Source organism: Pristis pectinata, chromosome 33 (genome assembly GCF_009764475.1).
Source record: "Pristis pectinata isolate sPriPec2 chromosome 33, sPriPec2.1.pri, whole genome shotgun sequence".
Classification (NCBI taxonomy): domain Eukaryota; kingdom Metazoa; phylum Chordata; class Chondrichthyes; order Rhinopristiformes; family Pristidae; genus Pristis; species Pristis pectinata.
Window position 1 is genome coordinate 10,870,214 of NC_067437.1, and position 12,907 is coordinate 10,883,120.

Sequence of the window (12,907 nt, forward strand, 5' to 3'; positions counted from 1 at the left end):
AATAATGATGTAATACTTAACCAGCTATTTTATTCTGCTGAGGCACAGTTAAATTTGATATAAGCAATACAATGATATATTCAGGAAAATGTACAGATATATTATTTAATTCATGTAGAAAAAAATCAGAAGGGTGAAGAATTTAAGAAAACGAACTACAGTGGGTTGCATTTCTAGAAAATGGTCCATATCACAATTTTCCATAACATGAAGCTGTGTGATTTGCGCATTCGTGAAGACACACATGAAAAAAAATTGTATTTATTTACTTTTTTCCACTTTTAATCTGAGAGAGCGAATTTTATTCCCCATCTCAAATTTTTGACGAGTGATTTATGAATTCTATAAGGGCAAATTTCCATTACCCAAATGAAACCCACTAAATGTCTGCTGTGAAGCACCAGATCAATGGGAAGGTGTGGACCAAGAATTTAGGTTATGTAAAATGAACAGATTCAATTGTTATAGGCAACTTCAGTTTCAAGTTATTACAGGCAGAGTGAGACATCCATGATGAGGATTTCAACAGTGAAAATATGATACTGGTTATAATATTAAATTAGAAACAATTTGTCAAGGAACTCATACAAACAGGAATACCACTCAGCAATTAGTAGATGATAACAGACAAAGACAGTAGGCAAAAAGGAGAGAAGACCTTGCTCAAAATGGCATTGAAATAAAGCCCTGCCTTATAATGGGAAAGCAATTGAGCACAATAAGAACATTCAACTTTATGATTGCTGATTTGAAGGTACAAGGGGTGAAGTGAAGAAACTGGACAATAGTATTGTTGCAGGAGAAAAGAATAGAAGAAAAAAAATGTACTTTACGTGTAGAAATACTAGAAGTATAGAACAGATACAGACGTCCACCATGAGGTGAATAGCAGGGGAAAGATCAACATGGAACAGGGTAAAACATAAAACTAGAGGCACCTTAATGACCTGAAAGGTAGATGTGGTAAGACACTAATTAAACAATGCAAAATAGAAAATGAGATTTGCATAGCAAGCATGTTAAAAGTCATTTCAATCTTAGAAATGGGAAGAGAAAGATATCAAAATATAGGCTAGTGAGCCCAACATGCTCTGATTAAAATAATCAGCAGGCATCCTGAACGAGTTACTGAAACATTGGTGCAATGTCACAGAGTTATAGAGAATGGAAACAGGTCCTTCAGCCCATCAAGCTTGTGCCAACCAAAGCTACAAAGTTAACATGGTTCTGTGGAAGAAAGATTTTGTTCTGCAGAAGTAACAGATCTTGAGGAAAATTCTGCAAACAAGACACAGACTTCAGCAAAATAAAGCCATGCCACTTGAATAGAATTTTTTATATAATCACTGAAATTTATGACACAGGTGGTGATATCTCAGCCCATCATGTAGATACTAGCCAAAAACTGAACTACTTCGGATACTCTCACTTCACAGTTCCCATTCTGTTGCGTCGTGGGTACCTGGAAATCAAGGGACCTGGAGGTAGTCAGAAAATGGTTGTTGAGGTAGATTGGCTATGATCTCAATAGATAGCAGAACAGACACAAGAGACTATATAGCCAAATACTACTCCTATTTTATATATTCAGAAACAATTAATTCAGAAGGTTAGAAGACATTGACTTAAGGCAAACATCAGACATAAATAGGACATTGACTAGAAGTAAATTCTAAATGCAGCAAATGGAATTGTGTTCGGTGCATAGTCATTAGCTCAGCCATTTGGAACAGAGCATACAATTTGGGCACGGAGCCAGAAACAAAATTAATTTGCACTTAACAACGAATTCGGGTGTTGGGTAACAGTTCAAATCATAGGGAAATTGCAGAGCAAATTTGGAGGAATCTTGATCGTCAGGAATAGCACACTGGATTGCACATAAACAGAAATGTGGTAATATTCTATTGAGGAAAAACAAACAATAGCAAAACAAACTAAGTGGAACAGATATCAACACAAGATTAGGTCAGGGCACTGGATACTGGCTCAAATGAAACTAATGCTTCCTGTACAGTGCAAAGTCATTGAGCTTAAAATATTGTTTAAGCTAGACTGAAATTTCATAGAAAATTATGCTTCATAACAGCAAAAATAAGCTACCCCAATAATATGTTAACATACATCAGAAACAGTGTTGAAAAACACTATGATGCTGGAGGAACTAACTAAGCCAAGCAGCATCCGTGGAGAAAAGCAGGCGGTCAACATTTACAGTCAGGATCCTTCTTCAGGGGTCCTGACCCTAGACGTTGACCGCCTGCTTTTCTCCACGGGATGCTGCCTGGCCTGCTGAGTTCTTCCAGCATCATAGCGTTTTTCATCTAGATTCCAACACCTGCGGTCCTTTGTTTCTCAGAAACAGTGTTCACTGGCTTTAGTCTAAAAGTAATGGGGCAGAGAGTTGAGATTTCACTACTCCAGAGATAGATTTCTAAATGTGAGAATTGAACAGCCCTAATTGTATACAGCTTATTTTCACTCATCTGGACAAGGTATGCAGGACTTTGGGTGCGACTTACACTAAACCATCAAAATGTTGTAAAAATAGTAATGCAAACCAGCACCAATTTAAAACAGAAAAACTTTATTTGAATACTCGATGAAAGGATCAGACCTTTTTTCTCACCTTCTGAGTGGCGTCTTTCTTCTTCTTGTCCTCTTTTTTCCTTTTCTTTTCTTCCATTAACTGTTCTTCCTTTTCTTCTTCCTTCTCTCTGCAACGCAATTTAAGAAAAGACCAATTATTTATTTATTAAAAAATAGAAAACAAAAATTGCAAGTGCTAGAAACAAAAACTAAAGATTAGAAATACAAAACAAAATTGTCAACACTTCTAGATTCTCAGGAACCAACTGTATTCAACTAACTTTTGAAGTTACTTTGGAGATTTCCTTCCTGCAGTGAGAAGTAGTTATTAGTTGCTAGTGTGGAAACAGCAAAGCTAGTTTGAATATTTATCTTAATTAAGTCTGTGATAGATTTCTTCACAATTCCTTGTGATACGAAAAAATTTCCATAGAGAAAATTCTACTGGTCAAATACAAGGAAAAAAATTCAAGCAAAGATCATATCAATGCTAGGCCAGTTGTGCAAATGCAAAGGGCCTCTGACTTGCAAACCACCTCCATGCTTGTAGTTCAATTAAAATTTCGAATGTAATGTCAGCTACAATATAGCTTAAAGGCCATCTGCAGTAATTTTCCTCTGGCCTCCACCATGGTAGACCTGCTGTGCCATGTGTATCTGGTCTTCGATACAAGACACGAACACCTGTGGGACAGTGCAACTGTCAACTATATATATTCGTATTCCAGATTATATCCGAAAGTATATATCCAAAAAAGTATTAAATTGGGGCAGCACAAATTACAGCATTATTAGGCAGGAGCTTGGGAGAGTAAATTGGAAGCAGTTGCTATTGGTTAAGTCCATATCTGACATGTGGGAGTCATTTATAGACCACATGACCAGAGTTCAGGAAGGGCATGTTCCAGTAAGGTGGAAAGTCAAAAGGTGGTAAGGTACAGGAAACTTGGATGTTGAGAGGTTATAAATTTAGTCAAAAAGAAAAATGAAGCACATGTAAAGGTTTAGGAAGCTAAAACCAGACAGGGCCTTTGAGGAATATAAAGAAAGCCAGAAAGAACTCGCGAGGGATTAGGAGGGCCAAAAGGGGACATGAAATATCCTAGGCAAGTAGGATTAAAGAGAATCCCAGTGCATTTTTACATAATTAAAAACAAGAGAACAACTGGAGAGAGGATAGGACCACTCAAGGATAAAGGAGAGAATTTATGCTTGGAGTCAGAGGATGTCTAAGTACTAAACAATTACTTTGCATCGGTATTCGCTACGGAGAAGGACATGGAGGATAATGAGCTTAGCATGGGGTAGTCTAATATGCTGGGGCATTTTGAGATAAGGAGATGTTGTTGGGTCTCAAACAGCATTAAGGTGCATAAATCCCCAGGGCCCAATGGGATCTATCCCAGGTTATTGAGAGAGGCAAGAGAGGAAATTGCTGGGGCTTTGACAAAGATCTTTGTATTCTTCCTAGCCATAGGTGAGGTCCTGGAGGACTGGAGAATAGCCAATGTTGTTCCTTTGTTTAAGAAGGGAAAGAGGAATAATCTGGAATATTATAGGCCAGTGAGCCTCACATCAGTAGTAGGAAGGCTATTGGAGAGGATTCTTAGGGATAGAATTTCCTTGCATTTGGAAGAACACAGGCTAATTAGGGACAGTCAGCATGGCTTTGTGCAGGGCAGGTCATGTCATGTCTTGTCTTACAAACTTGACTGAGTTTTTTTTGAGTAAGTGATCAGTGATTGATGAGAGTAGGGATGTTGTATACATAGACTATTTAGTAAGGCATTTGATAAGCTCTGTCATGGCAAGTTGATCGGGACAATTAAGATGCATGGGATCCATGGCAAATTGGTAGTTTGAATTCAGAATTGGCTTGCCCAAAGAAGAGAGAGTGTAGTGGTAGAAGCGTGTTATTTTGGCTGGAGGTCTGTGACCAATGGTGTTCCGCAGGGATCAGTGCTGGGACAAAGTAGTAGATGGGTTGGTTAGTAAATTTGCAGATGACAGAAAAATAGGTAGAGTTGCGGACAGTGCGGTGGTTGTCAAAGGGTACAGCACGATATAGATCATTCCCAGTTACGTGCAGAGAAATGGCAGATTGAGTTTAATCCAGGCAAGTATGAGTTGCACTTTGGGAGGTCAAACGTAAGAGGAGAAAGTACATTTCCCCTGTTAATAGCAGGGCCCTTAACGGCATTGATGCATAGAGGAATCTTGGAGTCCAAGTCCATACCTCCCTGAAAGTGGCAGGTTGATAGAGCTGTAAAGAAGGCATATTGTATGCTTGCCTTCATTACTTGGGGCATAGAGTACAAGAGTCAGGAAGTCGTCATGTTACAGTTGTATAACACTTTGGTTAGGCCACATCTGGAGTACTGTGTGCAGTTCTGGTCGCCCCACAACAGAAAGGATGTGGATGTGGAAGTCTTGGAGAGGGTTCAGAAGAGGTTTACAAAGATGCTGCCTAGATTAGAAGGTATTAGCTACAAGGAGAGGATGGACAAACTTGGATTGTTTTTTCTGGAGCATTAGAAGCTGAGGAAACCTGATAGAAGTTTATAAAGTTATGAGGGGCATAGCTAGAAAAGACAGCCAGTATCTTTTCCCCAAATACAAATGTCGAATACCATAGGACATAGCTTTAAGGTGAGAGGGGGAAAGTTTAAAGGGATTATGCAGAACAGTTTTTTTTAAAACACACAGAGAACAGTGGGTCCCTGGAACAGTGCTGGGTGGTAGTGGAAGCAGATACGATAGTGGCATTCGAAGAGGCTTTTAGATAGGCACATGAATACGAGGGATATGGATCTTGTGCAGGCAGAAGAGATTAGTTTAATTTGGCTTAATGCTTGGCATAGACATCATGGGCTGAAGGGTCTGTTCCTGTGATTGTTCTACTTTCGCTGTCTTGGATTATTAGAATTACTGTTGGCTTAAAGAGTAGGATCATTTATTTCATAAACTGTTCAGTAGGTTCTAAGTCATTGACACACAATCTATGACCCAAAGGTCAGTTCCAGTCAATAGGTTATTTCGATTTCCCCATCCCCAGAAATACTTTGAACTCCCCTGACAACCAAATGAAAAATAATCAAAAATTATTAAAAATGAATTATTTTATTAAACAATTTAAATTGTGTTGTGAGAATTAAAATATGTTTGTTAACCCAATTTTTTCAAAAGCTCCAAATTACCTTAAACTTGTGCACATGTATCATAAAAATCAATCATGGCAAAAACGCATCCAAATTATTCAACTTACTCCAAGTTTTATCATCTTTCTCCCCAAAACAGCAACTTTATTCATCCCATAATTCCTAAAGGTGTTCTAGTAAACTACCTAAAATAGTCACTCTTCCTGGATCACCCAAGAGGGAGAAACTTGCAAATTGGGGGCAGGTGCAAATAGCTCTGTTCTATTCCCCTCCAACATCAAAAACGTGCTTTCTGATAAGCACACTATGTCTGGTGATACAGGTCATCAAGACATTGGTCCTGGTTATTGTGACTGCTGAGCATCTCCGAGCTGGTAAATTTCCCTCTTCCAAGGTGAAATCCCTATTCTGCTTTTATGCATTAGTTACTTTTTTTAAACCTTGTAGCTCAACTAGCTCATAGAAAACCTGTCCTTCAATTACATCCAAGATATGGCTTACCACAATCACTCTCTTTTTACACACAACAACCCAGAAAGTTTAATCCAACTTTACTGTGACTACTTAGTATTATTTCCAAAATTATTTTTGACTTTCAACTGTCAAGAGTAGTTTAGGATTCTATCAGTGACCATCAAGCAATTTTTTGAACTTTCTCCATTACAGTGTTCAAGAAGCTCTGCCGTTTGGTTGGGTCAAGATTGTTGCCAGTTTAAACTGTTAAGCAGCTTCCAACTCTCATAAGCAACACCACAGGGGATACATTAGCATTCTTTTAAAAAGCCTTCATCTCTAATGTAACATCTAAACACTCCTGGAAAAAGAAACACAAAATGGACATTTTGTTCACCATGCACCAGAAGTTTCCAATAACATACAATGGGTTATTGTTCATTCACCTCCATACGCCCTGTCCCAATCCAGCTAAGATTTACAAAAAGACAGCATACTTACTGTTTCTGGTGGATATGAGAAAAATTAATTCAGGAAGTTTCAAGCTGATGCAAGGAAGTGTGACTCCTAAGCAGATAACAGACCTTAATTCAGTACAAATTGGCAATCAAACTCAGAAGCTTCATGGACGCATGGTGCTGAAGATTAAAACGTCACACTAGTGCACCTGGGTGTTCTCTGAAGTTGTGAATAAAGCAAACTGCTGGAGCAGAGGAGAGATATCTACGGTGCATTAAACATAATCAAAGTATCCTAAGAGGAAAAACATTCCTGTCCCTTAGCAGTGATGACCCAGGATGCAAAATTGATCAAAAACTTATTTCTTCAAACCTGCACTGGCTTTTTCATTACTTTTGAGTGAGAGTGAATGATAGAAACTTTTATCCTAAACTCACCCATCAGGTAACCTGCAAGAAGATAACACTATATTCCAAATGCAAAAAAGCACTATTTCATATCATTCATGTTAAATGCATCTTACTGAGTAGGCCAGGATTAAATCTTGCTGCAGCATATTTGGTAAATTTGATAGGCACCAATTTGGGAAGTATGAATATTTTTTTGTCGTTCAAGTGATGTGGGCTTCGCAGGCTGAGCCAGCATTTAATTGCCCATGGCCAATTGCTCAAGAATGTAGTGGTGAGCTACCTTCTTGAACTGCTACAGTCTTTGAGGTGTGGGCATACCCAAAAAGCTGTTTGTGAGGGAGTTCCAGGATTTTGACCCAGCAACAGTGAAGAAATGGCGATACAGTTCCAAGTCAGGATGGTGTGTGGCTTGGAAGGCAACTTCCAGTTGGTGGTGTTCCCATGATTTTGCTGCCCTTGTCCTTCTAGCTCTTAGAGGTCATGGGTTAGGAAAGAGCTACCCAAGGAGTCATGGTGAATTGCTGAAGTGAATCCTGTAGATGGTACAAGCTGCTACTACTATGCACTGGTGGTGAAGTGAGTGAATGGTTGTGGATGGGGTACCTATCAAGCATGTTGCTAAGGTGTAAAGCTTCTTGAGTGCGTTGTTGAAGCTGCAATTATCCAGGCAAGTGAACAGTATTCCATCACACACCTGACGTGAGCCTTGTCGATTTGATTCCAACCAGTGAATGGATTCCCCCCCACCCCCCAATTTCCACCGACTCCAGTTTAGCCACTGCTCCTGATGTCTTACTCAATTAAATACTGCCTTCATCCACCATAAGTAAAAACCTAGCTTTCTGCCCTATTACTTAAAATACATTTTCATTTGAAATCCTTCACTACTTAAAAGCTCTTCTGAATACGATGTGCCAGGGCAACTTGCAACCTCTACACTTGCATCCCACACCAGGATGGCGAGAGGGCCTTTTGCTTCTTAGCTGAACAGAGGTCCAACTAGTTCTCCTGCACAACACTCATTCCTCTGGCTGAGCTCATACACACACTGAATAATTTCTCTTTCAACTCCACTCACTTTTTCCAGATCAAAGGTGTAACTTTGGCAACCTATGTGGGACTATGCTACTCCTGTCTTTATGTGGGATACATAGAACAGTCTTTGTTTCAGTCCTATTCAGACACCTCTCAATCCTTTCTCCCTGCACATCAATGACTACTGGTGCTGCTTTCTGAATTTGTAAGGAAATCAGAAACATTATTTTTGCTGTCAATTTCTATCCTGCTCTCACCTCAAGTGTTCTATCTCTGACCTTTCTCTTCCTGGATCTCTCAGTTTCATCTCAAGGGGATAGGCTAGTGTCAAACATCGATTACAAGCTGACAGATTTCCACAGCTTTCTCAACTACACTTCCTCCCACCCTGCGTCCTATTGAGACTCCATTCCATTCTCCTAGTTCCTCTGCCATATTAGCTGCAACAACAAAGCTTTCATTACTTCTTCCTGCATCATGGCTTTGCATCTACCATAGCTGAAAGAGTCCTTCACATTTCCTTCAACAAGATTCCAGCAATAGATGCATCTTCCCCTCCCTTTTCAGCACTTAGAAGGACCTTTCCATTCACAACTCCCTGGTCCACTCTTCCGTCTCCACCAACAACTACTCTTCTTGCGGTACTCTCCCATGCAACCGCAGGAGATGCAATACCATTATTTTTAACCTCTTTCCTACCCACCACTCAGGGACTTGAACAGCCCTTCCAGGAGAAGCATCAACTCACTTACAATTCTTCCAATTTGGTAAGTTCCTCTTTCCAAATATAATGACTGACCCACTGAATATTTCTTGCATTTTTCATTTTTAATTCAGATATCCAGCATCTGCAGTTTTTTTTTGATTTTCAGAACTGAGGAGGAAGGTGTTGGGATGAAGAAAATGTATTTTAGCTGTAGTCTCTATTGACATGTCCAACATGGAAGACTTGTATTAGCTTTGGGATTGCTAGATTTGAGAGAAAAATGGACCTGTGAACTTGCTTTAGATATGCTATGGCACCACCATGAGACATGTGTATCCCAAGATGCATACTTCAATGAGTTGGGTTGATGGGTTTTATGCTGGAGCAATCCATTAACACTTTCAACCAAGGCTAAATGATGAAGGATCCACGATTTTAGTTTTAGGGCATTCTAGGAGTACTCCAGGACAAGATCTCTAATGGGTGCATCTTGAAATTCTCATCCAGAGCACAAGCGATGTTCTGTCGCTCACTGGATATATTCCGAAAATGTTTTAGTGTTCTTTTAATGTAGCACCATTTCTAACTAATAGGGTGGAATCTAATAATAGTCTCAACACAATCCAATGTTTGAAGCAAATTGCATCCTTTATTTTAAACATAAAACACAGCAGATGGGCAAGTTATGAAATTAACAAGAGGAAGGAGAAAACTGGTCTCCTGGTATGAACTGTGTGAGGAAATGTTATTGATCAAGTCTATATAATCCACATATTGGACAGGGAGACAGGATATATGTCTTTAAACCAAAAAAAATCATATTTCAAAGCTTGTGGTTTCATAAAACTCGGAAAAGGAAATTCAAAACAGCCAGCATCTACACAGTTCACTAACAGAGAATAAGTGGCAATGTACAGCAGCCACAACTTCCCTTTTGCTTATCAGCTCCTATAGTGTTAAGCAGATGGCTGATTTTCACGGGTGAAATTATGTCAAATGGGGAGCGATGAAGGCATATCACTAAAGTTTTGCTGCTTTCATTACGTTACTAAAAGCAAAAAAGTTAATACACACAAAATCAAACTCTCCTCTAAGCATTATACCCCATTTTCTTTTTAATAAATCAGATTGCACCTCATGTGGTGCCCATCCAGAAATGGAAGTGTATCTACTAGTTAAATTATACAGACAGACTTCATGATCCAGTTACCACTCAGTAGCTAAATATTACACATACTTAAAATCCCACACCACGTGAGCAAGGCTAGAGGACACATTGTAGAACTTGAAATGAACCCAGTGAGATAATTAAGCAGAGAGAGGTGGCTAGCAATAGAAATCTTATTGTACTGTGATAGCTGCTGCATACCAGCAACAGCATGGACTTTACTAAGCAAAGTCTTGATCCAGTGACAAAGAGTTGTTAGACAAGTGGAAACGAGGCTCTGCTCGGATATTAACCCACACACATAGGTGGACACTCGCAAAAACGCCTTGCAGCAAGGACACACACACACACACAGATATCTTTATCAACTGTCTCCTCCTCATTTTCCATCCTAAATCTTTCCCCCATACCACCCATGACCCTTGCTGTCCCCACAAGTCTGCTCCTTCAGTGTCCATTTTGCCCCCTGCAATCAACTTGAATCTTACAAGCTCCTCAATCTCTACCGTACTCTATGTCACTTGGCCCACTCTGGCCCTCTACTTTCATCCCACTCTCCCAAGTTGTCCTCTTACCTCATGGCTGCAGAAACCCAAGTTTAATCTCGACATCTGGTGATGTCTTTCTCCCTTTGACTGCATGGGTTTCCCCTGGGTGCTCCTGTTTCCTCCCACATCCCAAAAAAAAATTCTGATCAGTAGGCTAAATGGTCACTGTAAATTACCCTTAGAATAGGTGGGCAGCAGGAAAATCAGGGTGGAGTTATGGGCATATGAGAGAGTATAGGCTACAGTGAAATAAGTAGGGGGATGGGATTGCTCTGAGAACCAGCAGATGATGGGCTGAATGTCATGAGAAATATAAAAGAATAAGTCCTCCACACACCCTCTTTCATTCTCCAGTGCTGAGAATACCTTCCCCATGCACCGTCACCAAGTAGCAAACCCTTAGCAATAATCCAGCTGGGACTCAGTGCAGCTGATGGCAATGGTCTTGAGTTGGTGGACACACAGCAGCACTCCTGCCGCATATTTGGAGCTACAAACAATCAGCTGGAGTACCTCAGTAGGTCAGACAGCATCTGTGTTACCCCAATAGAGCTCAGCAAGTCGAGCAGCATCCATAGGACATGACAACATCTATGGGACTGCTGAGTTCCTCCAGCTGATTGTTGCCCCCAGATTCCAACATCTGCAGTCTCTTGTGTCTTATGCCTCATATCTGCCCTTGTTCCCACCTGTGCGGTTGCTGATGTGCAACAGCCAACCCACGTTGAAAGAACTCCCACGTGGGCAATTTCCACTCTATATGAAGTTTGGGATCTGGAATATCGGGATATTCATGGATATGTTCTACGATAACAGAGTCAAATGCCGCACAGAACAGTCACGTGGGTGCCTTAACACTGACATTGCCATAATGGGCAGGAGATGGCCAGCTCACAAATTAAAGTGGTGGGTATGCCTTCTGAGAATGCAAAGTGGAAGGAGGACACTGTACTCACGGGGGAGCTTTGCCATCAAAAATTAGGTAGTCTGCCATCTTAGCGATTCTCCCTGTAGGATCTGAACATTTCATGGCCTTCCAGCTCAACCTAACACTGAACCAGCATGTTAGGGTGATCAGCACATTCAATCTAACCCCTGGAAGCTACAAATGTCAAAGTCCGTACAGATCTTGAAATAAAATCTCTGGCCCACACCCAGGTGGTGACAAAAATCCCCTGCTAATTGTCAAGGTCTGAGAAATAAAAATCCAATCATCCAGCAACATGTCAAGAGTTAAGAAAGCTAACTCCAACAATGGACTTCCTGACAAAATGCTTAAAACACAGTCTTGTCATAAACACCACCTGAGTCCACCAGAGAGACAAGCACAACACCTCATAGTAGTACCTGTTATGATTATAATATCAACCAAAGAGACCATAAATTCATCTGCATCATCCATACCACGACAGGCAACAATCACTATTGGACAGACCATGCCTAATCCATTCTGTTACCTCCATCAGCCTGGTCCCAAAACAACAGTGGCAATGGAAATCAACATTGAGTACCCATGGACTTCACAAGGACACTTCTCAAACAGTGCTGTACAGAAAACCTGACAACTTCAACCAGTAGGAACTGCCAAGTGTCCACAGCATCTGGACTGTCCTGACATCCACCACAAGACTTTTGGCTTCTCTACCAAAAACACACCAGGACAGGTTTGATAACAATGACCAGGAGATCCAGAAGATAATTTACCACAAATAAGGCATTTTTGGATTGAAAACTCCAACAAGAAAAATGAAACTGCAACTGAAGCCAGAGGTTCAAATGAAAAAAAGTTACCTGCAGATCAGATACTGGAATAAAAAGAACCCAAGACATTCAGCATCTTACCGATAACCATAGCACAAGTGCATATTTCAGAAGCGCTAAGGCAAGAGAACGGAAAGCGCTCCTGGAAGGAACACTCTGAAGAACTCTTCAAGCATAACTCTGTCCTTAATATGAGCACCCTTGACTCCATTCCACAGTAAACCTGACTGTCCAATCTTAACACTGTCACAGACTGACAATAAGGCCAAATGCAAAGTAAAAAAAAAAGACAACATATCCTTGGGAGCAGGAATCTCTGCTGAGAACAACTTAAGTCAGAAATCACCCTCAGCATCTTAGAAGAGGAGAACATACCATAATCATAACCATCTTCCAAGAAAGGAGACAAAAATTCGAGCGGTCTAAGGTGCTGGATTAAGGCTCCAGTCTCTTCGGGGGAGTGGGTTCGAATCCCACCGCTGCCATCAACTTTTTTTTGGCAGGCATGGTAGTGTAGCAGTTAGTGTAGTGCTATTACAGCACCAGCGACCCGGGTTCAATTCCGGCCACAGTCTGTAAGGAGTTTGTACATTCTCCCCGTGTCTGTGTGGGTTTCCTCT

General features: G+C 40.5%; 1 protein-coding gene across 3 annotated transcripts in view; it reads right to left on the reverse strand.

Annotated features, from left to right (window-relative positions):
* The window catches only part of tnrc6ba (trinucleotide repeat containing adaptor 6Ba), a 166,157-nt gene that overhangs the window by 62,908 nt on the left and 90,342 nt on the right, over window positions 1–12,907 (reverse strand). For all 3 annotated transcript variants that reach the window (XM_052043407.1, XM_052043406.1, XM_052043408.1), the window contains one exon: window positions 2,630–2,717. In XM_052043407.1, the coding sequence (XP_051899367.1) occupies window positions 2,630–2,717 (88 nt within the window). The remainder of the gene's footprint in view (window positions 1–2,629; window positions 2,718–12,907) is intronic.